At 34.3% G+C, this 26,672-nt stretch overlaps 3 protein-coding genes across 5 annotated transcripts; 1 reads left to right on the top strand and 2 right to left on the bottom strand.

Moving 5' to 3' along the window:
- Positions 1–836: 836 nt before the first annotated feature.
- On the bottom strand, positions 837–8,663 carry LOC100261612 (uncharacterized). Of its 2 annotated transcripts, none has more exons than XM_010660893.3 (7): positions 8,499–8,663; positions 6,224–6,501; positions 5,106–5,260; positions 4,760–4,977; positions 2,770–3,379; positions 1,171–1,671; positions 837–1,081 (listed from the first exon to the last, which is right to left on the bottom strand). In XM_010660893.3, the coding sequence occupies exons 1-7, from the start codon at positions 8,526–8,528 to the stop codon at positions 990–992; spliced, it is 1,884 nt and encodes a 627-aa protein (XP_010659195.1). In that variant the 5' UTR covers positions 8,529–8,663; the 3' UTR covers positions 837–989. The 2 variants fall into 2 exon arrangements, with proteins under 2 accessions (XP_010659195.1, XP_010659202.1); XM_010660900.3 differs by having other exon boundaries at positions 8,481–8,597.
- Positions 8,664–10,585: 1,922 nt separating this feature from the next.
- LOC100251367 (protein phosphatase 2C 51) lies at positions 10,586–12,945 on the top strand. 2 transcript variants are annotated; one of them, XM_002266113.4, is made up of 3 exons: positions 10,586–11,834; positions 12,152–12,257; positions 12,335–12,945. In XM_002266113.4, the coding sequence occupies exons 1-3, from the start codon at positions 11,103–11,105 to the stop codon at positions 12,676–12,678; spliced, it is 1,182 nt and encodes a 393-aa protein (XP_002266149.1). In that variant the 5' UTR covers positions 10,586–11,102; the 3' UTR covers positions 12,679–12,945. The 2 variants fall into 2 exon arrangements, with proteins under 2 accessions (XP_002266149.1, XP_059598455.1); XM_059742472.1 differs by having other exon boundaries at positions 10,745–12,041; positions 12,152–12,945.
- Positions 12,946–13,426: 481 nt separating this feature from the next.
- Positions 13,427–18,059, bottom strand: LOC100259874 (endoglucanase 6-like). The gene is made up of 9 exons (XM_002270844.5): positions 17,517–18,059; positions 17,176–17,388; positions 16,744–16,944; positions 15,797–15,886; positions 15,515–15,679; positions 15,060–15,344; positions 14,575–14,923; positions 14,386–14,460; positions 13,427–14,249 (listed from the first exon to the last, which is right to left on the bottom strand). The coding sequence occupies exons 1-9, from the start codon at positions 17,727–17,729 to the stop codon at positions 13,951–13,953; spliced, it is 1,890 nt and encodes a 629-aa protein (XP_002270880.1). The 5' UTR covers positions 17,730–18,059; the 3' UTR covers positions 13,427–13,950.
- Positions 18,060–26,672: the final 8,613 nt, after the last annotated feature.

Genomic DNA, 26,672 nt, shown 5'->3' with positions numbered 1-26,672 from the left:
TAAAATCTATTTTTAACAATTATTTTTTGAGAACTATTTTTAAAAATGGTCCAAAATAGACTCTTTTAAGTCTTGTGTGACAAACATTTTTGAAAATAATCTTGTTTTCTTTGGAACAAAATAATAGGAAGAAAATAGAAGAAGTAATTTTTGTTCATCAAAATTAAAAAGACATTTTCGAAGAATCTTTTAATTGTTTGAGTTGTTTAAAAAAATTATTATATAAATGCAAAAAATGATTAAAAATAAATTGAATAAAAATCATTTTTAAAACATAGATAACAAATTAAAAACATTTAAAATTCTCAAACACACTTTTATCCTAAACTATTTTTCCTAATTATTTTGAAAATGCTTTCCAAACAAAGCTTAACATTCTCAAATGTTCTAAACCATTCTCAAAAACTATTTAAAAAAAAAAAAATTATGATCAAAAACGATTTCTAGGCAAATCCTACCATTCTCATGTTTAACCTCCCACTTTTTTTTTACTTCATTTGAATAAAAATGCCCTCATTATTTTCTTATAAAAATAATAATTTCTTTTAAAATCTAAATATAAATACTTAAAATGACAAAAAAAAAAAAACAATTATATAAAAAATTGATTTCTTTTCAAGAAAAAAATATTGGAAAGATTAAATTTATAATTTAGGGATTATTTCATCCCTATTAACCAAATATTTGAAAAAAAAAAATGTCCCTTGCAGCAAAAGCCAAGCATTTCAACTATCAAATCAAATTTGACGAGTGTACCTTGACGAGGCTCTCTGCTCAAGGTCTCGTCATTCACCCCAGCATCTTAAGAACAAAAATGAAAAGCATAAGACATACTCTAGTTCCAAATTCTGAAACCTTAACTAACAGAATTGATAGTCTTGTATTCATCAGATGAACAGATCCTTGTAGTAACCAGAAAAAGGAAAATATATTAAACACGAACACAGGAAGATACCTGCACCTCAACAGCGGCAGACAGTTTCCTGGAGTTAACCCAAATGCATCTTATAAGGAAAATTGAGGGCCAAGGTCGAATGCTCCATTGCAAGCAGTTCCTCTCTGCTATACTTCCATCTTTGATCTATTTCAGAATAATGAAAAATCTAATTGGTTGGGAATACGAAAAGCAGCAGCTTCTACAAGATGATTCAAGAAAAGGAAATTCCATACCTATGACGGTTTCCTCCTTGGACCTACTCTGAGATTTGGGTAACTTCTGTTGCTTCTTACCTTTTTGTGATGGAGATGATCGGTTAGAGGCATTTTGCTCTGACGGAGTGATATGCACAAGTTCATGCCTAACTTCAATCTGAGGATCATTCTTATGGAATGACAATATAGCATCCTCGGTTAAGAGCCAACAGCCTCTTAAGTCCAGCAATTTTAGTGTTGCAGGTGGTTTGAATGAATTGAGTCCACCATTTGTCAACACGGTGTCACCGATACTCAGATTTATCAAGTTCGGAAGAGAAGACAACTGGTATAAGGACAAGTCTGTAAGGCGAGTACCTTTGAGAGATAATTCGTTCAATTGTTGGAACCTTAACAGAGGGCATAAAGCTTCATCCTCAACTTGGGTGCCCTCCAAATCCAACCGTTTCACGTAATTGAGACTATGCAGGGCTGCCAGTGAGAGCTCCCAAACTAGCTCAGAGTCGCTCCAAATCAAACCTGATAGTCCAGAAGGAAATCTATTGTAAACTACACACAAGAAACATCTGCACATTAAGTCATAAGATGGAGAGCATGAGGAATGCATAAAAATTGCAAATATATTACAGCTATCATAAGCATCATAGAAGTTCTCATATATTTCTAATTTTAATTGGTGACAATTCTAAGTAGTCTTTGAGCAATGGAGCAGCCACTCATCTTTTAATGGCATAAAGAAATGATAAAATACGAAGATTTTCGATAGGATAAACAATGAAGATTTTCATAAGGTAGATTTCAAGGACTGCATAAAAGAATGGGCTGTGAGTGTCTTTGCCTGTCTCAACTTGAAGTGAAGGTGTATCAGAGATTCAGAGAGAAAAAAAGAGACAATCCCATAATAAAAAATGTTTCCACACCATCAGGTTTCTCAGGATGAAAAACTTAAAACACCACATCGTTTGGAGCATGATGATGTCATGGGCCACCTTACCAAATAGTACAAAGAACATCCCCAAACCTGTTAGCTAGTCTAGTTTTCCAAAATTCAAGCTGGCATGGGATAGAAGCGGTATTACTTGAGTTGACCCAACCTGATTCAAACCTGGGCATCCAACCTGCTAGTTTCTTTTGAAATGGCAAGTGGCCCAGCCTATTTGGGTGTCAGTTGGTTATCCTAAAATTTTTGGTAAAACGTTATATGTCCTAACAAACTGGTGGTTCCATAACATTCGAGTAGGATGATAACGAGTTCGTTATACTTCATTCTTATGTTTTGTGCTCAGCCCTTGTTCCAGTGAAGATGTTGGAAAACAAAACTCAAATCTATCATATGGTTGTTCACCACCATTCATATCATGGCATTGGAATAAGTCTATATGAAAGCAATTAGCTCCCTTCAGCATTTCTTTATGTATCATATGATTTAAGGCTTATGAAAGTGGGATTTTCTCTGGAAGAAGTTGGGCAGTGGCCTCCATACCACAGGAGGGGACAAGTTGACACAATATAACCTATTAACTAGATGATGGAGACCCTCCTGTTCTTCCATGCATTATATATAAATATAGAAAAAATCAAAGATAAGACTTCAATAGTTTCAGGAGTGAACTGTACCTTTAACATTTGTATTACTCAAGTTAATAATCTTCACTGAAGACATCATGCTGATATATGAGATGGCGACATCATCAACTGGTGTGTGAGATAACGAAATAGTTTCAAGATTTGGAACACAACCAGCTAAAATGCTCACTCCAGCAGAGCTAACTCTTGTGTTGCTGAGATTCAGATTTCTCAAATTTGCTCCTATACATGCAATCAACTGAATTGAATCATCACCCATCATGGTAAAGCTGAGATCCAAATGTTCCAGTGCTTTCATACAAGATAAAAAGCAGAAACTGTTAAGAGAAGACCTGGATACATCCAAGAAAGATAGGAAACTTGTTTCGATAAACAAAAAGGCTTCAGACACATTTAAAAATGTAGCTCCAGAGACAGTAATCTTTTCTAGAAGAGCTTTAGCACCCTCGCCTTCAAACATAGAATGAATGGTGCAGTTGCTCATGTTTAGGCATGCAATAGATGGCAAATCCGGCAACGTTGTAACATCCGTCCAGGCTATATTCAGGAAGCTCAACTTGGGGAACACCACAAGATCAGCAGCCCCTTTGTTAGATATCTTACTTCCCCAAAGATCAAGGTATTGTAGTTTTGTCAGGACCTGATAAAAATAAAAACTATGACAAATTATTTAACTTAAGAAATAGCACTGACAAAAGAATTTCAGAAGGAAAACTACCACATTTTTAACCACAGAATAAAGTAAAACAATCACATTTAATGGTCATGGACAACTGAACAAGCTAATCTTCTACTTTCAATAAATATCCATGATGGATACACCAAATATTAAAACTGAATGTAAGCAGAGCAGAAATAACAAATTTCATTTACAGGCTAAGGATACATTAGAAAAGCCACCTGCTGAAATTTTCAGGGCAATTGTAATGCAAGAAGATGTATGCGCTATCAATCCATGCAGGAAAAGTTCAAAGGAAATAAGTTATAAAGTGGTTTTTTCAATGTGCTCAACATGATCCGTAACTGTTTGCAGCAGATAACCAGAGTTTATCATAACCGGAATATTAATCGTGCATGTAATTATCCAACTACGAAAAAAATACAGCAGGCATTAGTGAAGTAGTCATAGCCATGGTTGACTCCTGAAACTGTACCAGGTACCATTCCCTATTTTTCTGTATTATCATCATGTGGCATTATATGTTATAAGTTTTTTTCACATACAGGGAAATAAACAAAAAAGTGTATACATCTATGGCATGCATATATATATTGCAAAGACCAAGTATAAAGCAATGTGTATCTCATTTCATAAAGGATAAATAAATATATAACCAATAAAAAGATAGACAAATATATAATCAACTTCACTATAATATATATGTAACAATTGAATATTAGAGTTACTTTACAAAATTGGCTTAACTAAATATGATTTTAATGCATGGATTCATCAACAATCCACAAAGTAAGTCCAACAATAAATACTATTATTTCAAAAAAGTCCAAGTTTGAGTGCTACATTATATTTTTATGACATATATGTTTCTTTGTGTCATATCCAAATCTAAAGTTCACTATTATCCCCTCTACCTCAGAAGTAAAAAGAAAAAGACAAAAAAGAAACTTCTTTTTATTAAAAACAAGAAAAAAGAGAGTACAAATACAGTAAGAATGTAAGTGCCACAAAGAGAAAATTTTTAACTCACATCTACAGAACAAAACTATAATGGTTAAAAGAACCTTTTTAAGAAGAAAAAGTTAAAATTTTGTTTTTCTTAAAAATGATGGAAGAAATAGTCAGACATTCAATTGTTGTGGTATACATTGTAATTGTCCAACTGATGCACTTAGGATGCAACATATAGCATTGATGGGCATTCATTTACATAAAAGAAGCATCTTATCATGTATCATGAATTTTTGACAACTATTCATAGCTAACTAGGGACTGAATAGATTAAAAATACAGTTAAGGAATCCATTAGAAAAAACGCATGGTATACAAAAGATAGTGTACCTGGAGAGAACTTAGTACCAAATCAGTGACTGGTAAACCTCCCAAATCCAATACTGACAAGTTTGTAAGTGAAGAAACAAGATTAATCCCATCTGCAGTTACACCTGTTTCTGAAATGCATAACTTCTGCAAAGTCCGGATGGATATGAGATGCCTAAGTCCAGAATCACTGAATTTTATACATCTGGAAAGGTCCAGCTCCTTTAAATTCGGCATCCCTTAAAGATCAACAACAGACATATATTGACATTCTCCCCAGAAATGAACTTGTGAATTTAACCACTGGAAATAATTCCTCATTCAACAACAGAAGCTGGTTTCAATAAAATATCTAATGAGTGCATACCTATAATAGGCCACAAAGCAGAATTAGTGATCCTTTGGCAATCTGCAATATTCAATGAGCACAAGCAGCAAAATCCTCCTATGTATGCCATCCATTCCGCATCAACAGAACTCTCTCCTCTTAAATCAATCTTCTCTACACTAAATTTGAAAACTCTACAAGAGCAAATTGAGGTCAGCACAGGCCAACCTCACAAAGAATTGAGCCAAAAAAGTCAGTTTCATAGCCAATCACTCTAGGAAAGGAATTCTGAATGCCATAATCTTTGAGGAGAGCAAAGCTTAGAAATTCTAACCATGATGAACTAATCAATTATAGACTGTTATCCTTTAAAACATTCTCCCAGATTTCTTTGTCTATGGATCAATCATAGTTTACAGCACAGAAGCAAATGGAAGTGCATTAAGACGCATGTCCACAAAAGGTATGCAATGAAATGTTTAAGGCATTTGTGAGAGGCTAAATATGGTACAAATAAGAATAGACAAGTCAACTAAAATTGTTCAGCCACTTGATATGGAGATCAATAACTGAAGTGGGAAACGTAGAAGCTTCAGACACTTTGAATTATCAGGATGTAGCATAGATTCACATTAGATAACGGTACTTTCGAATTTCAATCCTAATTTAGCAAATCACAGCCAATTCATGAACGATTCGCAGATCATGCAATTCAATAGAACTCAGACAAAGATAAAACTGAAAATTATCCTCCATTTGGTTGCTGACAAATCGGAGAAAAAAAAAGAGAAAAAGAAAATCGTTGCGTCGCATCGGGCTAAGATCAATGCTTGCGCTAATGAAAATACAAGATTTAGACACTTTGCATCACCAGTACGCATTCCACTTTCGATGTTATATGACAATTCCTTCTAATTTCAATCGCAATTCAGCAAATCACAGATCATGCAACTAAACAGAACTCCATGAAACTGAAATTCACGCTTCCTTTGATTGCCGAGAAATTGCAGGAAATTATAAGAAAAACAAAATCCTCCATCAGCTTAGCCTAACGCAACTACTCGTCTCAGGTAAAGAAAAAAAAATCAAAATCCAGATTTTCCTCCACTTTTCTCTACTTTTTACAGGCAACCAAACGAATAACGTCGTAAACTTACTCGAGAAGCGACGGATTAAGAATTCGGCGGCGAATGAGGCGATGGAGGAGAGCTTCCGCGAGATGAGAGGGCATGCGTTGGAGAGTTCGTCGCTGTCTTCGCCATTTCTCAACGGCGTCTCTGCTCTGCGAGGCAGCTTCGATGCAGAGGCAGACCAATCGGGTTTCGCCACCAAGATCCTCGCTCTCCATTTTCCGAATCCTTTCACCGTCGACGGAGCCCTCTTCACTCTTCTGTTTCGTAGATATGCAAACGGGACTTTGGACATTAACTTTCCCCTGAAATATTAAAAATAATAATACTAATAATCTTGTCATAATTCAGCTTTTAATCTGCAATAATAATTTTATTTGTTTATATATTTTATTAAAATTTTATTTATTTTTATATCTAAATATTTAGATAAAATAATTTTAAAATGGTTTTATTGGCCCCATTACAAATGATAATTTGCTAAAATTCATTACTTAATAATTTTTGGGAGAATTACCCAAAAGGGGTGGGTTAGAAAAACTAACGACTATGAAAGCTCATTCTTTTAGAGGGCAATTTTACCCTTTAATATGCTTTTTATATTATTTATAAATAAATTGAGATTGTCATTGATGTGGGGGTCATACATGATGATAAGTACAAGTTGATAAATGATGTGGGGTCCATCCATGATGATAAGTACAGGTTGATAGACAATCAACGGTACATTTTTCAACTTGAAAAAATTGTTATCACTTTTGAATAATTAACTATTTAAAAATTTGTTATTTTTTAAAAAAAATTGAGATTTTTTAAAGAACCTTGTAAAATTTTTTTTTTAATATCTCATAAATAAAAACCATATCCTAAAATTATTATATCGTTTTATATATAAAACATACAATTAAAAACTTTGTTATCATAATATAATAAATAATTATTTTTTATGAGCACTCATCAATTGAATAATATATAAATATTCAATCGACTAACACACACCTATTAAATGGAATAACTCACAATTATTCATTGGGTAATATAGCACGTGAAAAAATTAAATAAAAATAAATTAAATTATGTTATAATATATTGTAATAATAATGTATTTATATTGTAAGTATAATGCATTTATATCGTACCTATATTTCATTATAAAAGTAATAATTTTAAAAATGTTTATTCATACCCTATTGGTATTAATACATCGTATTAATATATTAACAACATTTATTTAGTGTTTTGAAATTATTTAATAATTTTTGTATATATATATATATATATAAACTACGTGAATTCAAATTAGTATTTCATTTTATTTCAGAAATTATTTATGATATATGTATATTATGAAATATGGTATGATTATACAAAATTACCATTTTTATAAAAAAAAATCATAAATTTCTTAATTAGGTTTTATTGTAATGTAAGTGTATTTATATTATAATTATAACATATTTTTGTTGTGCTTGTATTGTATAATAAAAGTAATAATATTAAGGATACCTTTTATACCTTATTAATATTCAACATATCAAATATATTAACATTATCCACTCGATGCATTGAGAAAAAAAATTTATATGAAAATTTAAAAAAAAAAAAAACACTATGCAAAGGAAAAAAAATCATATAAATTTTTTAAAATTATTTTATTATAAATATAAAAAATGATTAAACATTTTCTATCATTTTCTTATTATTTTTAGAGAATTTGAATGAAAAATTAAAAAATTTATCTTCCTTAAATTTAATACAAAAACAAAATTTATCAATTTAAAATTATAATATATATATATATATATATATATATATATATATATATATATGAAAAAATCATCATTTTTATTATATAATTATAAAACTTATTTTTTTCTTCATAAAATTAAAAATTAGAATAAAAATAAAAAGGTAAAAAAACAATAAATGATATTTTGAAAATATTTTTTAAAAGTATTTTTGTTTTAAATAGTAAATTTAAATAACAAATTATATATAATTGTAAGGGTTAAACCCAATATTTTGATTTAAAATTTAAATATCAATATTTACAATAAATGTGAGACCCATGTACCATAAATGTATTGACAAATCAAGTGAAGTACTTTAAATGTTTAGAATTTTAAAAGTTTTAGTTAAATGACAGTTTTGGTATATTAATCTTATTAAAGTCCTCCTCAATAATTATTAAAAGATACCACTCTTTCTAGTAATTGTTTTATCCAACCTACCTTCTGGCTAATTCTCCCATAATTTTTTATGGCACGAAGAAATCAACACCGACCTAGAACTAGAAGAGCACCGTTACAATCTCGGAGTGGGCTGCCGCCATACGGCCATACCAGTCGCCGCCCTCGCTACCAATCAATGCAAGCTGAAATCCTCCGCTACCATTGTTGAAAATAGCGTTGTTTTTTCTTTTAAATTACAGGATGGGCGTTACCCTTTTTCATCAATCCCTAGCTGTGGCCCATCTCCCGGTTGCCATCTCTGAAAAAAGTAGATAGGTTCTTCTGAGGCTTGACACGTAGGCCATGTTTGATTTGGATTTTTTTCTTTTTTCATTTTTCAATAAATAACCATAGTTATAAAAATTGAAATAATCGAATTAAATTCGACCTTAAGAATCTGGATTCATGAGACGTAGTTAGTGAAGGTTACCACATCACCAACCCAAGAAAACAATGAAGAACTCAAGAAATGGAGGATTGAAGTTGGGACTTGGGAAGATAACGTACATGCTCAAGATGATTGTTTAAGAAGAGTTCTCTATCCACAAGAACAAATGCTTCATCTAGGGAGATGACAATTAGCAAATACTTTATAAAAGTAAAATATCTCTACCCATAAAATTTCTAACTTAGATTTTAAAGCTCGAGTTAATGAAGAAGAACTAAAAAAACTATTATCCATTGTTTAGAACTCCAATATAATAAACTTATTATTGGAATTCAAGTATGACTAGCTCATTCATCACCATTGGAGTCAAAAAATCTATTGGCTAACCAAGAAAATTCAATGAAGGAAATGGTTGAAGGTCTCCCATTGAATAAAAATGAAGCATTTTTTAGCTATATATAAAATAAAAAAAGAAATATGTGGATATAGTAGAATACTCTACAATTTGAAAATAAGAAAAAGATAAGTTAATTAGGAATAATAATAAGAAAAAACTGACAAATATCAAAGGTAAGAGAAGAGATAGATAAAATGCGGTATATAAAACCTAATTTAGACATGTTTTTAATCTCATATAGGCATACCCCTTCATTAGGGACTCAAAATTTTCACACAAATTTTCTATACCAAATCTTAATAGTTGGCTCTCTCACAATAGTCTCAATAGTGTTCTTCATGACCCCCCCTACACACACAAATTCATACATCTAACCAAATGAAGGTACACTATCTTGATTATGGTAACCACATATAACTATCCCATCTTTGTATACATCTTAATAGCTCAACTAATGCAACATCAATTATCATGAACAATGGTTTGATATTCATAAAGGTTATGAGTATGTTGACAAAGAAGTAAGCATGATTAAAAAGATAACCAACTTTATGTATAATCTAGTTGGGTAGAGATAAAGTCTAATCTAGGAGCCTTAAATAGTCTTTTAAAAAAGAAGACAATTTTGAAAAATAAGTGATGTATAAGCACAACATAAATTAAATCATAAAATAATAATAAAAAAGTCAAACAAAGAATGTTTGACCACGCTTTGATATAATTTATAATGAGTATTTTATGTGAATAACAAATTAGAACGTGAACATCAAAATGCTTTGACTATCGTCAATTTGTTAATGTATACATTTAGGTCATGTTTGGTTAATCGAATATAACATAAGAAATGATAAAAAAATAGGATATTATATCATATTCCATATTTGATTGATGATGAGATATAATATTTTATGATATATATCATATTTTATTAATCAAACGTAATCTTATTATGTCATTTATTTACAACTAAATAGTAGTTCATGTATGAGAATAATATTCTCACATTAAGAAGTTTGAATATTAAGATTTTCTTTATAAATTAAAGCATTTCCCTAAACTTTAGTAATTATTTTTTATCATATTCTAGTCTTAAGAGAATTTTTAAAAAATAAAAATAAAAATTGTAAGGATATTATTATTTTATAAAACAACTATAATAAGTACCAAGTGTTAGCCATAGGGAAGAGGATGCATTCTTCAAAGTTACATACTTAAAATTAAATTATATGCATGCTTGTAAGATTGAAATAAAGAAAATAAAAATAACCATTCATGTGTTCATGTAATTTACTAATTTTATATGTTAATAATGGTAAATCCTACACTACATGACCTCGTTAGGATTTAAGAAACGAGTTTTGAGCAAAAACGAACTTCAGAATTGAAATGCGGCACTTGTCAGAGTACCCAGTCAAGGTGGGGATGGCCGATGGGGGAATCAGTCGAATTGCAGGGAGAGAGGAGAGAGAGAAATAGAGAGAGATATGGCTTCAACATTCTTTGTCAGTGAAACAAAAAAGAGCACCCCGGAAACAGCCGCTGTTTCTGCAGCAGGTTACGTCCCACCACATCATCGCCCCCTCAACACTGGACATCCTTCCAAAGTCCCGCCCAATTCCTCCATACGCCACGTGTTCTTCGACTAACTGAATTCTTCCACGTCTCCCGCAAGCTCGCGCACAGTCACTCTGAAACCGCCGTTTCGGCCAACACATGGCGGCCATAGAAGGAGTCGGTGTCCCCCGCTCACCATGGCTTTTGTATTTAATCCACTTTGGAGCAGCCGCGGTTTCTAGGGTGGGTTGTGGAGAAATTTACCGGGGAAGAGGAGGAAAGTGTATGAATTGTTATGGTGAGTAGTAGAGAGGGAGTGGTTACTTTGACCCTGAGATGGACTCGGTAGAGACGATTAAGCCTAGGGTGGATCCTCAGCTGGGGGCAGATGCGTATGTGAAGAAGAGACGTACAGGAATCAAAGAAGAGGCCTCTTTCAGGTCTTCAAAGGGTGTCGAAGAAGAGTCCAAAATGGATGACGGTGCCGTGAAACTGAATTCGGAGCTTTCGACGTCGGGTTCTTCCGCGCCGGAGTCATCTGCGTCGCAGAGCGGTGGGGCATCGGATGGAGAAGTGGTCTCTGAGAGTGAGGAGCAGGGAGGAAAGGAAGGAGAGAAGCGTGTCTCGACGTGTGTCCCACATGGATCAATGTCGGTGATTGGGCGGAGGAGGGCCATGGAAGACGCCCTGACGGTGGCACCGGGAGAGTTCGACTCGTACGATTTCTACGCTGTGTACGACGGTCACGGCGGGGCTAAGGTGGCGTACGCGTGTCGTGATCGTCTGCACAGGTTACTCGCGAAAGAGATCGAGGATGCGATAAATGGCGAAGGACGAATAGATTGGGAGAACGTGATGGTGGCGAGCTTTTCAAAGATGGATGAAGAGATTAATGGCGAAGCCAATCAGGTGGAAGACAGGTCCACTTCTTCCTTGCTCAGGTCGATGGGGTCGACGGCGGTGGTGGTGGTGGTTGGCCCCGAGAAGCTTGTGGTGGCTAATTGCGGCGATTCTAGAGCCGTTCTCTGCCGCCGCGGCGTTGCCGTCCCACTGTCTCGTGATCATAAGGTGACGTGCCTCTCATTTACACCATCATCTCTCCCCCTCGATGGAGCTCACCGAAAGTTGCACGATCCAAACAAAGTTTACTTTCCTGAAAAACCCAACACATTCATTTTTCCTTCTAATTTTCTCCATAACCAAACACACTTGACAAGCGCTTCACGAATAGTTGAGACCCATCAGTGTATGAACTACGTACATGCTCTTCATAAGGTCTCAGCACATATATAACTGGGTCATATTTCCTTTTTAATTTTTGAAGCTTTTTTTTTTTTGTGCCTGCAACATAACCTTCATCTCACCCTTGTTTTTTCCCTCCACAGCCTGACAGGCCTGATGAAAGGGAGAGAGTGGAAGCAGCAGGAGGGAAAGTGATAAATTGGAATGGTTTTCGTATTCTAGGAGTGCTTTCTACCTCACGATCAATAGGTATTTGGTTCAGAGAAGTTGAATATTCTCGAGTTTTTCAATATGTCTGCCTTAGAAGAAATTTTCATATGATGCAGGGGATTACTTTCTGAAGCCATATGTGACCCCCAAACCAGAGGTCACAGTTTGGGAGCGAGAAGAGTTTGATGACTTCATTGTAATAGCAAGCGATGGTTTATGGGATGTTATTACAAATGAGCTTGCCTGCAAGATTGTGAGGAAATGCTTTGACGGCCAAATTAGGAGGAGAGTCTCGGAGGGAATGAGTAGAAGTTGTGCAGCAAAGGCTGCAGCAATGCTAACTGAACTGGCAATGGCTCAAGGAAGCAAAGACAATATCAGCGTAGTGGTGGTGGAGCTTAAGAAACATTTGTGCTATGGGGGCCTCAAGCTGAAGAATCCAAACAGCCCAAGCCATTGATCTTTTTGTGACTTTGTAGTTGACCTTAAGAAACGTTATGCTTTGGGGGCCTTTAAGCTAATAAGAAGCCAAATAAGCCCAAGCCCAAGCCCTTTATTTTTTTTGTCTAATGGGCCTTTCTTTCTTTCCAGTTTTGAGATTGTAGTGGAAAGTAGATGAGTGAGGCCATGTGACATTTTATCCAGATATTGTGGTGGGTGGTGGCTAATTACTTGTCTACGGTGTAACATTGAACTGGAGTTTTCAAGGCACGATCATTTCTTCTAAGCTTCTTGCACTTAGTAGTGAATTCCCCTTCTTTACCAAAGATGCCATCCTCTTACTTGGCCAATATTGGATTTCCATTTTTTTTTTCCCTTTCAAAGATGAGAAACATGATATGCTAGTAATGAAAAGCCATGGAAGAGAGTGCGTTTGTGGGATTGGTCCAGAGGGGAAAAATGAAAGGGAAAATACTTGATTGATTACCTCATTTTGCCTTCCCACCACAATTTGGTAGTTAACTTAAGCGTTTGTGCTTCAACTTGAGCAGAACTATAACCAATAACATAGAAAAAGTAGAAGCCTGTAAGGCGAAACCAGGTTGAAGAAATGCAGGCATCTGGGATTCTTTTTTATCCGAAGTTGTTTTGAATAAACAGGCCAAAAGATTGAGTTAATATTTTCATGGATGCATGTCTGAGAAAGACGAAGAGGACACAAGGCCAAGGCACAAGTTGCTATGTATTTTCTCAATTACAAAGGAAAATGAAGACACAATGTGATTGCACAAACTATATTCATATGGGAAATAAGAAATGTTGCAAAGATTACAACATCACAACCAAAAAAAAAAACCAAAACGGGCATACAAAGCTGTTTTGAAGTAAAAAAGACTCCTTGAACTCTGTTGAGAAGTCTTTTTCTTCACTTCTCAACCTTCACTCTTTCACTCTCTCTATCTGAAATCTATCTATAATTACCTAATGAAGTGGAGGAGAAAGAGGATGAGCACCTTTTTTTAATTTGTCCCTTCACTCCTTTCTTCCTCCAACCTTCAAACTTATTTAACCTAACTTCCTCTAAAACCCTAATCAGATCCCAAATCAACAAGTAAAGACGAACTTGAGAAACCCTCCTTTGCTCCTCAAAGGGAAAAAAAAAAGGAAAAAGGGAAAAAAAAGAAAAAGGAAAGACTTTTCTGGACTGCATTCTGTATAACTGCACAATTCTTACAGTACAAACCCAGAAAACCTGTGCCACCGTCTCTTTTTAACTAGGCTTCTTCCTCACTCATGCCAACGTGTAGCTGGAAACAGAGACCTCTGCTGGATCCGCAGAATGGATGTAAACAAACTCAAGCTTCTCCCCAGCAGCTAAGGCTTTGAGCCATGATGGAAAACCATATGAATCACCAGACTTTGTGAGGCCCCAGAGTGGACCATAAAGCTTAGATATTGTAAGCTCGAGATCCTTCAGAGTCTTAGCAGACTTGTTAGTCACAATTGTGGAGTATCTATTGTAAGTGTTCCCCTTGGCTTTCCATGAAGTTGTGAGTTTCTGTTCAATGGCAATTTCGGCAGAAGTTGAAGCTGTAAAACAAGCCCCTCTTTCAGATTTTGTAGGCCAAAAGCAATTTAACATTATAATATCCCTTTTGAGCAAAGTTCAAGAGCCATACTTGGACTCCTTGAACATAGAATCACTTAGAAGATAAGCCAAGCATACCTGGAGCTGGAGTAACTTTGGGTGTAGGAGCTGATTTTGGTTGGGTAACAACCTCCTTGGGAGCTGGAAGAACCACTGTAAAACAAAAACATTGATCATTAACCACGGAAATGCATAACTTAAACTCAATGACTTAGGAACCAAAGACTTCCACATGCAAGCAATAAAACAAAAAACCACCCTGTGTACCTGGAAGTAGCTGGTTGTATCCACCATGACCACCGCTTAGTCGAGCCAATAAGCCAATAAGAGGAGCATTGTTGTAGGTAGCAGGCTCTGTTTGCTCATAATTGTCTCTTTCATCGGCAAAGTTGTCATAGGCATCAGGGCCACCAACTATAGCACCGGTCAGGAGATTAGGATCGCTACCCTTCCTGGAAAACCAAGTGGCATAGCCTCCTCGGCAGCTGACAAATGAAGGGTTAACCTTAATAGACACAATCGAGGAACCTCGGTGGTGGACTTGTCGAGGATAGTTGTTTCCATACCCCACCATGTAACTCGTGGCTCTTGGGTTGTCTCCAAGAATATAATCCACCTGCAAGTTTACAAATCATCCCATTTAAAACTCTGTACTTGTTTATTCCAATCACAAGAAAGAGTATCTTCAAACACCCTCACTCATATATAATCTCATCCATAACATTCTACAATCCAGTCCAGGATCAAATTACCTGAGATTTTGCAAATGAAATAAGCCCAGATGGTGAGACACTGCCAGCAGCACAGTTCAAGTTTTTACCAGCCGAAGCAAGATAGTCAGAGTACACTGTAACAAGGAAAGAGGCGCTTGTCACGAATTGCATATTGTTCCATCTCTGCCTGTAAAGAAGGCCTCCTGGAGTCTTCTGAATGTTCCTAGTGCCCTTTCCCAGGCATGAACACATGAAAAACTCAGCCTTCTGCTGATATTGCTGGAAAACCGAGGTATAGCGACCACCCTTCCCTTGCATTAACATCTGCTCAAAGAAAACAACACAATTAGCCTACATTCCACAAACATGCTCCATTCATTCTGGATCCAAACCATTCAATTTTCCATTCCCACGTCAGAAAATCCATAAATCAAACAATACCATTCAATTCAAGAACACACATAAATCATTCAATGATCAATTTCATATATTACCTTAGCCACAAGAACCTGAACCCCAGCATACTTGGCGTCCCACCCGAACTCTGTCATAGACCAGCCGGTTCCTCCGAGCGACTGGCCATTGTTTCCAAGGTAGCTCAAGTAGTACTGATTGTTAGTTGCTTGATATAACCAAGCAGCTGCCCAGAGCAACTCATCCTACAAACATCAATTACCAACATGTCATACAGTTAATTCAGTTAAAGTGGTGCACCAGACCAAACCGTGCACTGTCCCACATGGAATCACTAGTTCAAAAGAGCTATGATCACGTACAGCGTATCCACTGTAAGACCGGTAGTACTTCTGGGCCACTGTGATGCTGCTGTCATATTTGCCCCTGTATTTGTCTCCAAACTCGAACAGCTGAAAATAAGATTTTAGAACATGTGTTAGTGACTGAAGGGTAATTCAGTAGATATGATAAAACATGAAGGGTAGTTTGGGAAGAGAGGTTGAGGGGAAGTAGGCACGTGCGGCTACCGACAGCGTTCTCACGTGATAGGACAATAAGTGTGCACTTTTTGCGGATCGTTTTAATGGACGGTCAGATCTGAGAGTACAGATATGTACGGCCAAAAACGCACTTCGCGTGAATGGAGGATAAGTGCGCCGTGCGCCCACCACGATCCTGAATATGCGCCGGAGACATTTCACCACCACGACGTCGTTTGCGTTCATTTTCCAACAATGCCTTAAACGACGTGGTTTCGCTTTCAGTTTCCTCTTACAGAAGTGATTCCAAGTTTTTTTCAGTCAATACTTGTGAGATGCGATTCTCATCTCCTAGTAGTGATGGGGAATATAAATTTTAAATAAAATAATAATAATACAGTTTATATGAGTAAAACACCAAAATGTGAGGGATTAATAAGAAATATGGCGTGAGGGGGTAGTTTGGACAAATCAGCGTCAATCAAAATGAAGTGTATTTTACGGATTTGCCCCGTCTGTTACAATTACGGTTTCATCATTTATTAAATAAAAGCCAGGGGTTGTGATGCCATAAATGTGGTCCACAGTGCTAACCTACGCCTGACAAAAAATGCGAACCAACGTAACTGCCTCTTAACCACAACCGTTTTTCCTAACATGCGCCAGTTCCAGAGCCACATGACAAGGGAGGACCGCTCAACTGCTCGGCGCACGGTAGACTGTGCTAACATGCGCCAAACAGACTATGTGTTTGAGAGAGAGAGAGAGAGAGAGAGGGAGAGATGAACCTGTCGAGCATGGGTCAGAAGCTCATTGGCGTAGGAAGGGTTGGAACGGCGGAAGACAATAGAGGCGGCGGCCATGGCGGCGGCGGTCTCTCCGGCAAGGTCGGACCCTGGGTTGCTGGGATCGATCTTATATGCCCGCCGATCTGTGGTCATGTCCTCTGGCCTTTGCCAACAGAAGTGATCAGTGTTTCCATCTCCCACCTACCAAAATAAAAAAATTAAAAAAAAAAAACCCCATAAAATTAAACATAATTGGAAAAATGAAAGAAAACCCAAAATTCTTTATGAATAGGTGGGAAATGGGTTGCTGGTTTTTTAACCAGAAAAGGACAGTATGAAGTCTGCCCACACACAGGAAGTGAGCGGTGTCAAGCTAGCAACAAGTTGAGCAGAATAATAAAGAAATATGGAAAAGTGTTGAGGCGCACAAACCTCTCCGTAGAGGACATCGGGGTGGGGGTGAGCTTTGATGAGGTAGTCAGTGCCCCACTTCACAGCTTCCATGGCATGACCCAGCTCTCCATTTGCAGCCATTTGCTTCCCATACTCCACTATGCTCCATGACATCATTGTAACGGTGAATGCCATGGGTAGGCCAAACTTCACATTGTCACCTGCATCATAATATCCTCCCACCAGATCCACCTACATAACTCAAAGATTATAGCAAAAAACTTCAACACATTTGGTTGTATGGAATAATTCAATTATAATTGTCTTGTTCCACAATGGGCTTTTCAGAAATTTTGAGTTGGAGTGGAAAATGAACTTACCCCACTAGCCTTTCCATCATGTAAACCAGAATCAGCTCTCCACTTCACTCTCTGGTTACTGGGAAGGTACCCAGATCTCTGAGCTTCAAAGAAGAGAATGCCCTTGGTCAAAGCTTGGCCATAGTCATGGCCAGCAAAAGCAAAAGGGAAAGAAACAAGCAGCATTTGCAGAAACAGAGGAGCCATGGTAATAAGCCTCAGAAGCTTCTCCATAGCAACAAAGACCAGGGTTCCAATCTAGAAACAAAAACCAAATGCAGAAACACAATGATCTGCTCAGTGAACAAACCCAAAACAGTGACACAGATCTGCTCTGCAACGCAACCTGTAGGTATAAATATACTACAAAATGGCAATGTTGGTGTGGTTTATCAGCTAAAACTTCTGATGAACCCACCAAGAGCAGAGTTGATCCCTGGAGAAAGGGAAACAAAACAGAGAAAAGAAGAAGAAGAAAAGAGAGGGTAAGGATTGGAAGAATTGGGGGGAGCTCAAGCCTCTATATATGGAGGAGAGCAGAGGAAAAGTCCCAATTGCTCAGAAAATATGCAGAGATTAATAAATGTATTTTTTATTTTATTACTGTTTGTTTCCTTTCACTTCTCTTTTTAGGGGTTGAAAACGGTTGAGAGAGAACAGAATCATGTGGGTGTCCCTGCCCTTCACTGAAAGGGTCGGTGTGGATTTAATGCCCTTTGTGAAAAGAAATTACTACAGCCCATAATAAAAACAAAAAAAATTGTTTTCAAAAACATTTCTTTTGTTTTTAAAAAAAAAACAGATATAATACAGAGACAATTACCAAAACAGAAAAGATGAAAACGTGTGTTTTCTCCTCACCTGTGAAATGTCCACAATGCCCCTAATCTTTTCTTGGTGCCTAGATCAGGTGTGGTGTGATCCACCGTGGTTACTATGTGACCAGCGTAGATTGGATGGGAAGTGGTGAGATTATAAATTTTGTTGACCTTTATTGAAACGTACCATTTGCTCAGCGCTGCATAGGGAAAATGCACCCTCGGAAATCACCGAGCAGCTTCAGTTTTGTTTTCTTTTGATCTGTTTTGGAATGGTAGATGAAACCCCATTTAATTTATTAAATAAATAAAAATTCCATTTTACAAATTCTTTATTCTTCACATAGAGAAAAAAAAAATCATTTGAATAAGCATAGAAAATTATGTATTTAAAAAAGAAAAAAAAATAACTTTATATTAAATAATCAAAATATGTAAATTTTAAAATAATTTAATCATATTTTATTTAGAAAAATCATTTTTAAATATTTTTCTTTTTGCTCTGTAACCCAATCAAAACCAAACATTTTGTAAGAAAAACTTTTACTTTTATTAGTGGGGAATGTCCGTAAAATAGGAATTTGATCCAAATTCCCAACAAGAATCAATTAAAAAAAAAAAAAAAAAAGGTAGGGTATGAGATTCCAAGTAAAGCACGGAATACAAGTGTGAAACGGATTTTGGATGTTGGGGAATTTCCACTACACCTTTTTTTTATCCTCCTTGACGCAGTCCATTTAATTATACGGTAAACAATAGTGGGGGTTTGGAAGATGATAAAAAGGGCAAAAGGTGAGAGTATACCATTAAAGAGAAAAAGTGAATGTATATGGCATCTTTGATTCATATTTTTGTGCTTTAACTTTACGTGTGAAGATCGATTATCAATCGCCCTCCATCTCTCTTATTGATTAAGATACGAGTAGTCTCCATCACAACATGAAGGAGGGAAGGTACATTCTCATTAATGGATCAAATTCCACACTATAAATGAGATAATTTACAACAAAATTGTCGCCCAAAATGAATTCTACGTCATATCTTATAGGGTTAGTTTGGTAATTGTAATATAAAATAGATTTTTGTACCATCAAATTAATCATCTTTATCTAATTCAATCCTGATTATGCCCGTTTTGAAGCCTTTTAACTTTTATCAAGGTTTATAGCAGGTCTAATCATATTCGGTTTTTACGTACCTGTCAAAGAATATTTTTTTAACTGTCATTTTCTCATGGATTCAAAATGTGACTAAACAATGACACGAAGGGCGGTTAAAAACTTGCAAACAAAATAATAATTTTAAAAATAAATTATTTATTTAAAATTAATCCTTGGTATTTCATTAATAAATAAAAATAGTACTACCGTGGCAGTGTGGCTACACGTGGCTTCTGGAACGATATCAAAGATTGACCTGTAAGTGGATTCGAAAATGCGACAACCCGACAAACAACACTCACAACATTTAATTTTCTATCTGCACTCCCTTTTTTATATGTGCACCGACATCACCAGTAACAAAAAAAAGGGTGTTTATATTTACACTGAGGTCAATAATTGGTATTGTCGTAATAATCTCCAAAAACACTGCCCACTTTCGTTAAATTTATTTACACTTTAAATAAACCAAAAAAAGAGAAAAATGCCAAAAAAAAAGTGTGGTCAAAAAAATTAAAATAAAGATAAGTGGGTCCCATCGCAGGCCTTTATTCCCAACCGCAATCAACGGCCTCCGCCGAAACAGAGAGAAATCTTAATTTTTATTTTCAACTTTCGAAAAAATTTAAAGTCAAATAGAAAAATGAAAAAGTTTGGAAGTCGGAGATGGTGACACGTCAAAGTTGGTCAAAGAGGCAAGGCTCCGCAATGACCGGCTGGCGCCGGTTTTGTGACGGTCACGGTAAGGTTTCCCAGCACCACCGCAGTCACTGATGTCGGTTGTGGGTTAAGGTCTGTTTGGGGAGTGGGGTTTGTGAGAACAGTTACTGGCCCGTTGTGCTAATTTTTATTTTGTGTAGTCGCCATCTTTGAAATTTAGGAGGATTCAGAAGTAGAGAAGACACAAGACATTAAAAAAAGAAATTATTTTCTATCTATATATATATATAATAAAATTAAATATATTTATATATTTGAAAAAATAAATATATTTTTTAACCGGAACCCATCAATCACGGGAAAATGGGAAGCGGGCAGCTCAACATTAAGGCAGTTAAGGTGGTCCAAGCAGTTGGTTTGAGACATAAATGGACTGATAAAGCCATCTGAAATGGGTGGTCTTCCCCAACCAAAAAGGCCATGTAAACTCATATGCGTTGGTTGCCTCACCCATCAATGGAAAATCATCACTCCCATAGTCACATGCTCTCTCCCATACAGTTGTCCATGACTTAGAAGCAAATAATAAATAAATAAGTAAATTTAAATTTAAAAAGAAATAAAAAAGGAGGGGGTAAAGTGGGATGATTCATGGGTGGAGACTAGAAAACAAAAATCCTCCCCCATAGTGGAAGCCATTGTGCTTGAAATTCTAACACTGTCTCCTAAAATAACACTCTCCCGTTTCCCTTTTCCATGGGTTGGGTTAGGTGATCTTTTGAAATTCTAAGCGTTCACACTTCACGCTTGGGGGAGATTGTGAAGGAGAATTCAAACCCCGCCCACTATCCAGTAGTGTACGGTCTTTTAGTGGGTCTGAGCCTATCCGGGATTCAAATTTCAAATTGCAAATTGCTTGAAAATTAACTATAATGGCCTAATTTTTTATGTTTAAATTTGCTCAAGCTGTGGGCTCTTTGGCCACTCAATTGGTAATTGAATTACAGTTCGGATCCAATAATCAGGTTATTGTTATTTTTAATAAGATAGTATATTGTAACCTCTGGCAGATTTTCCGGAAATAGATTGGGATCCGATCCAATCCACTCCTGGACTAATTTTGGTCTTTCAAATGAGGTCACATTGAAATCAGGGGATGATGTATAGCTCTTCTTTCTTTTTCCAAAAAAAAATCATGGTTGCATTGACTTTTTCTTCTGTTTTTTCATTCGTTTTCGTTTCTATCATTTGGGAATTTGACATAGCTGTTCGACGTTTAAAGTATTTCTAACCTTGAGTGGAGAATTTTTCAAAAGTATAATTTGCATCCTATGATATAAAACACTCGAATACACATTTTGCACAACCTAACAGGAGCCGTGTTTGGGAGAGCTTCTTAGACCCGGTTTCACCATTTGGGACTGTTTTGGTTATTGTTTTGACCTCAAAACCAAAATTGAAGATTAAGTTATAATTTCAAAAAATAAGTGAAATTAACCAAAAATTTAAAAGGCAAAAATAACATTATAAACCTTTAATTAAAAATAAAATTACTTATTGTACAATAAGTCAAAATAAGTTTGTAATTATTACTTGTTTTCATTATTGATGTCTCGTGTCCCAGGGATCCTCGCAGTCACCAAAGAGACGTTCGCTTTCACCCAAGGATGATACCTGCCTCAGTCAATCCTGCAAAAGATGTTCGAACAGGATGTCCGGATACACCATCCGACGGTTTTGTCAGTCATTGATCTGGTAATCAATCTGCTCTTTTTTCTGAGTCAAAAAGCTTACCATTCTTTCTTCGCATGAGGGAGCCATTTTTTATAGTGTCAGAAGTTTTGCCTCTCTTTAATGGTAGGAAGACTTTTTGGCTCGTCATGATGACACTCAGGTGGTGGCAGAGTCATCATCGCTATGCAGGCAGCTGTTAGAAATCGTGGGAGATGACTTGTCGTTACGTCTGTCCTTTCGCTCTACAGGCGGCGAAATGTGGGCTGTGACAGACTGTCTGAAGTGACTGGGCCCTCATTTTACGGCCAAGGCTTCATAGGTCTGGACAACACATCCGGACCCGGGAGAGCATCGTCCAGGTAGAGGATTTGAGGGTGTCGTGTGCCCCCTTGAGAGGACCCGGATAAGGAGCTGGTATGCCACGTGTTGCCTGAGGGTATGTCGTGCGGGGCTGCCACATGGGCGTATGGGGGTTCCCTACATTCATGTCAAATTATTTTTCAAGTCATAATCTCTTTAAACAAATTAGTCACATGGATATAGAAGATTAAATTAAGGGAGTGTTTGGTATAATTTAATACTTATTATTTAATAGTTTAAGTTGATTTTAAGTTAAATTATTATTAGGTTATTGATTTAAAACTTATTACTTAATTTTTATTTTAAGTATTAAAATTATTTAATTAAATTAACTTAAAATTTATTCTAAATTGTCAAATTAATATATTTATTCTTATAAATTATAATTATAACAAAAAAATATCGAGTAACAATGAAGGTCATAAAGTAGTAAAATAAACAGTAAAAATAATTAAAACAAATAAAAATAATAAGGTAAAAAAAATATGTGAACTTAAAAATAAATTAGTTATTTTTATTTATTATTTAAAGTTATTTTATCAAATATGTTTAATTTACTTAATTATTTAAATTAAGTTATTATGTCACTTTAAATTATTAAATTAGATTATCAAACACCTATTAAGTTTTAAAAAATAAATTTTAGACTCTCAAAATTCAATCTAAATAAAAGCTTAATAGCTAAAATAAAATTAAAAAATGAATTAAAGGGCAAATGCAATTTTCTATCTATTTTTAGTATAAGAAAACTTTTAAATATAATTTTTAAATATGAAATTCAAACCGATATTTAAACACTATCCTAAACAAGGCTTATTAGTGATTACAATGCGAGAAATTGAATCTAAATTCAGTAACTTTTTTGAAACTACTAAAATTACTCCTTTTTTTTTTTGTCCACTTTACAAAATTAACATCTAATTATGCTTATTTTACGATTCAACAATAAACTTCAAACTGCAACTATCTTAAACACGAACTTAAACTTTCAGATTTCAAAGCCTTTTTTCTAATTATTAAAACAAGCATTAATTCAAAACCTTATCGACTATTATTCTCCATTTATTAAATTTATGTGCCAATGTCTTTTCGCTACATAAAGGTTCTTAGAACAAATAATTTACTGAAAGTTACAGCTCCATTTATTAAATTTATGTACTTTGGGAGGCATGCATGGCCAGGGTGAGCATTAAAAGGGCAACCATATGTGGATGAATCCTAAGCACATATAGGGGAAATGTGGGAGGTTTGAGGATTAGCAACATGTGCTACAAGACATAAGTGTTTCATATCTCTTGTCATAGTCTTTTTCTTGTGCCTCTAGTGGACCGACATGGCACGTAACCAAAAATATTGTCAAATTGGATACCAAAAATATCTTGAAATTGGATTATAATTTCTTATAACAATATATACTAGACATCATGCAAAAATATGAAAGGTTGCCGCTAATAAAGTTTATATAGAACGCGAAAACTTTAACCTTGATGCTAAAGGGTGATACCATAAAGGGATAATGGATTAAAAGTCACAAAATAAACATGAAATTGCAAATCTAATCTCCCATACTTTTTTATCTAAAAAAATACATATTATGGACAAGAATGCCCTTATTTTTTTCTTTAAAAAATAATATTTTATTTTAAAAAACATGTAAATAATAAAAATTTGAAGGACGTTTATGTTAAAAATGAGTTACTCTTCCCGTTTAAAAATTGAAGAAGTTAGTTTTATAAAATTGAGATTTTTTTCATCCCTTTCCATCAATTAATTTGACTATAAATAAGGTTACCATAAGAGGTAATGTAATTAATTTAAAAGACCTTTGTTTTATAATGCCTTTTAAAACAGTTTAATGTTCATTTTTAAAAATAATTATTAACTATTTTTAGAAATAAAATTATCTTAAAGGATTCAAATATAAAGATAGGGTTTTCCTCACTTATTTTCTGTTAATTGTTATTTAAAATATTCTAAAAATTGTTTCATGTTAAAAGTTTGTCAAAAATAATTTTTAAATTAAAAACTATTTTCTATTCTAAATATTAAAAAAAAAAAAAAAAACTGCTTTTAAGAATAATTAATCAAGTGCTTGAGTGAATTGACATTTTACATGTTAAGTGCAATAATGGCTCTTTCTTTTTATTTAATCATTGGAAGATTCTATTTAATATTTAATAATAGATTGACTTAAAAAAATAAAATAAAATTAGAAAACTTGTTTTTAAAGCTAAAGGATCTTTATGCATTTGATTTGCATTTGTTTTTTTTTAATTAAAAAGCTTATAACGTAAAAAACCACCGACCACATATATATAAAAGGACTTCAACTTCCATCCTTCTATGTTTTTTTACACTACAACTAACCTTGAATGATGATTTTAAAAAATATTTTTAAAATTTTTAATATTTAAAATTTTTTATCATTTAAATATTAAAAATAATAAAAATATTTTTAAAAATTAGTGTCAAGGAGACTCTTAACTTACCCACTCAATACTTTGCTTTTTTTTTCTTTTTATAAAAACATAAAATTCTAATTCTAATCATTTTTCTTTCTTTCCTCGGATTTCTATTTTGTGATTTTCATCCCTTCTAAATCTTAGTATTATTTTTCACTTTAGATTTAAAATAAATAAAAAAACCTATTTCAAATTAAAATAAAACAAAGAACCAAAATGAACCTAGATAGGTTGAGAGAAACGAAGGGAGAGAGAAAGAGAGGGGGATGGAAAAAGTGCATTTCACGTGTCTTTTCACTTATAAAAATACAATAGGGAAAAATGTCTTTTTGAAAAAGACAATAAGAAAAAATGTCTCCTAGACAGAAAATCAAAATATGAATCCACTTCATAGATTTTGTATGTTGGATCGCAATTTTAATAATTTATAGCTAAAATAAAAATAAATAAAAAACAAATCGTTTTCTTTATTTCTTTTCATATCTATCCTAAATAAAGCCTAATTTTACAAAAATTAAATATATCTCCATCACAAAATTATTGTTCTCTGAAATGAACCGACTTTTTGGTACAAATAGATGCCGGTGGCATGCCCCATGAGCCACTCCTCCAAAAGTCGCTTTAAAATAGATTGTAAGGAAGGCCGTAAGGTTGTTGGGCTGGGTAGCTGTAACTCGGTCGGTAACTGAGCCTGGGAGAAATGTCCTCTACGATAATACACGTGATTGTTGAGGGTTTGGGTCAAAAAGAAGAGAAGAATAAGGAGAAGGCACATTGATGTACGCATCTGCCTTGAATCGACGTGAAAATCATGTTGAAGGAATCTGCCCTCATTGGACGCGAGGTACTTAGCTACATGCCCTTTTGGAAACTACTTCCATTTGAAATGAAATGAAGTGATTTTGTAATCAAGAGGAGGTTGAAGGAGTTGGTTGAGCCTCTCGCTTTGATTTTCGGATACGGGAAGATAGGTGAAGGTTACCCTTCCACCAAAAACGTGAAAAATGCAGCATTTTTCACGTTTTTGGTTTTTTAGAATCTTATTTTAAAAACGTTTTTTAAATTTAATTTTGAAATTTTAATTTTTGAGAATAATAGTTTTTTTTTTAATTTAAAGAAATTTTTTTTCACTTATTGACTCAATTTTATTTATTTATTTTTTATCTATTTTCCGTGGAGGCAAGGTGTTCTTATGTATAATGTAATGCTTTTGGTCTATTTTTCATGTTTTCTTTTGTTAAAATATTTTATTAAAATACCTAAAAAATAAGTCAAATTTATTCTAAAAAAATCATCATATTTTTAGAAAACTAAATACAAATTTTAAAATAGTATATATAATATTGCCATGATTATTTTATAGATTTTTTATATCTCTTCAAAATATAAAACAATGAAATTTTGAAATTGGTTTTTTTACAATTTTAAAACTTTATAAAAGAAATATATAGTGCATAGCTCTACCTGAAATTCCATATTTAGTTATGTGCTTTTTTTTGTACCATAAAGCATCTTTCATTAACACATAAATATTCTCACGTTATTTTCTTAATCATTTGTCATCATCGATCATTCCACGTACCATATCATGCCTCTAATTTAGACTTATGTATATGTTCTAGTTTTATAAAATATAATATCATAATATTTGAATAATGTGATTCACATTATTATTTTTATTTAATTTTTTATTTGCTCTAAAATATTTTCAATTATTTTTAAATAACTTTGATATCACTTGAAAAACACTCTTAATTTAAAATATTCTAATTTTAAAAAAAATTCAAAATAACTATCATTAAATACATTCGTCTTTTTTTTTTATATTTAATTTTATTTTCTTTTTAATATTTTTCAATAATTCTTTAAAATTATGATAACCATATTTTCACTCAAACATCACCCTCTTATAAGTAATAAGCTCTTTCAAGTACAAGTCATTAAAAAAATAATAATTTTATTAAAAGCTATAATCATACAAAA

The sequence above is a fragment of the Vitis vinifera genome, chromosome 2, assembly GCF_030704535.1.
Source record: "Vitis vinifera cultivar Pinot Noir 40024 chromosome 2, ASM3070453v1".
Lineage (NCBI taxonomy): Eukaryota > Viridiplantae > Streptophyta > Magnoliopsida > Vitales > Vitaceae > Vitis > Vitis vinifera.
The sequence above is the reverse complement of the archived record's forward strand: the minus strand, read 5'-3'. Positions and strand labels throughout refer to the sequence as shown.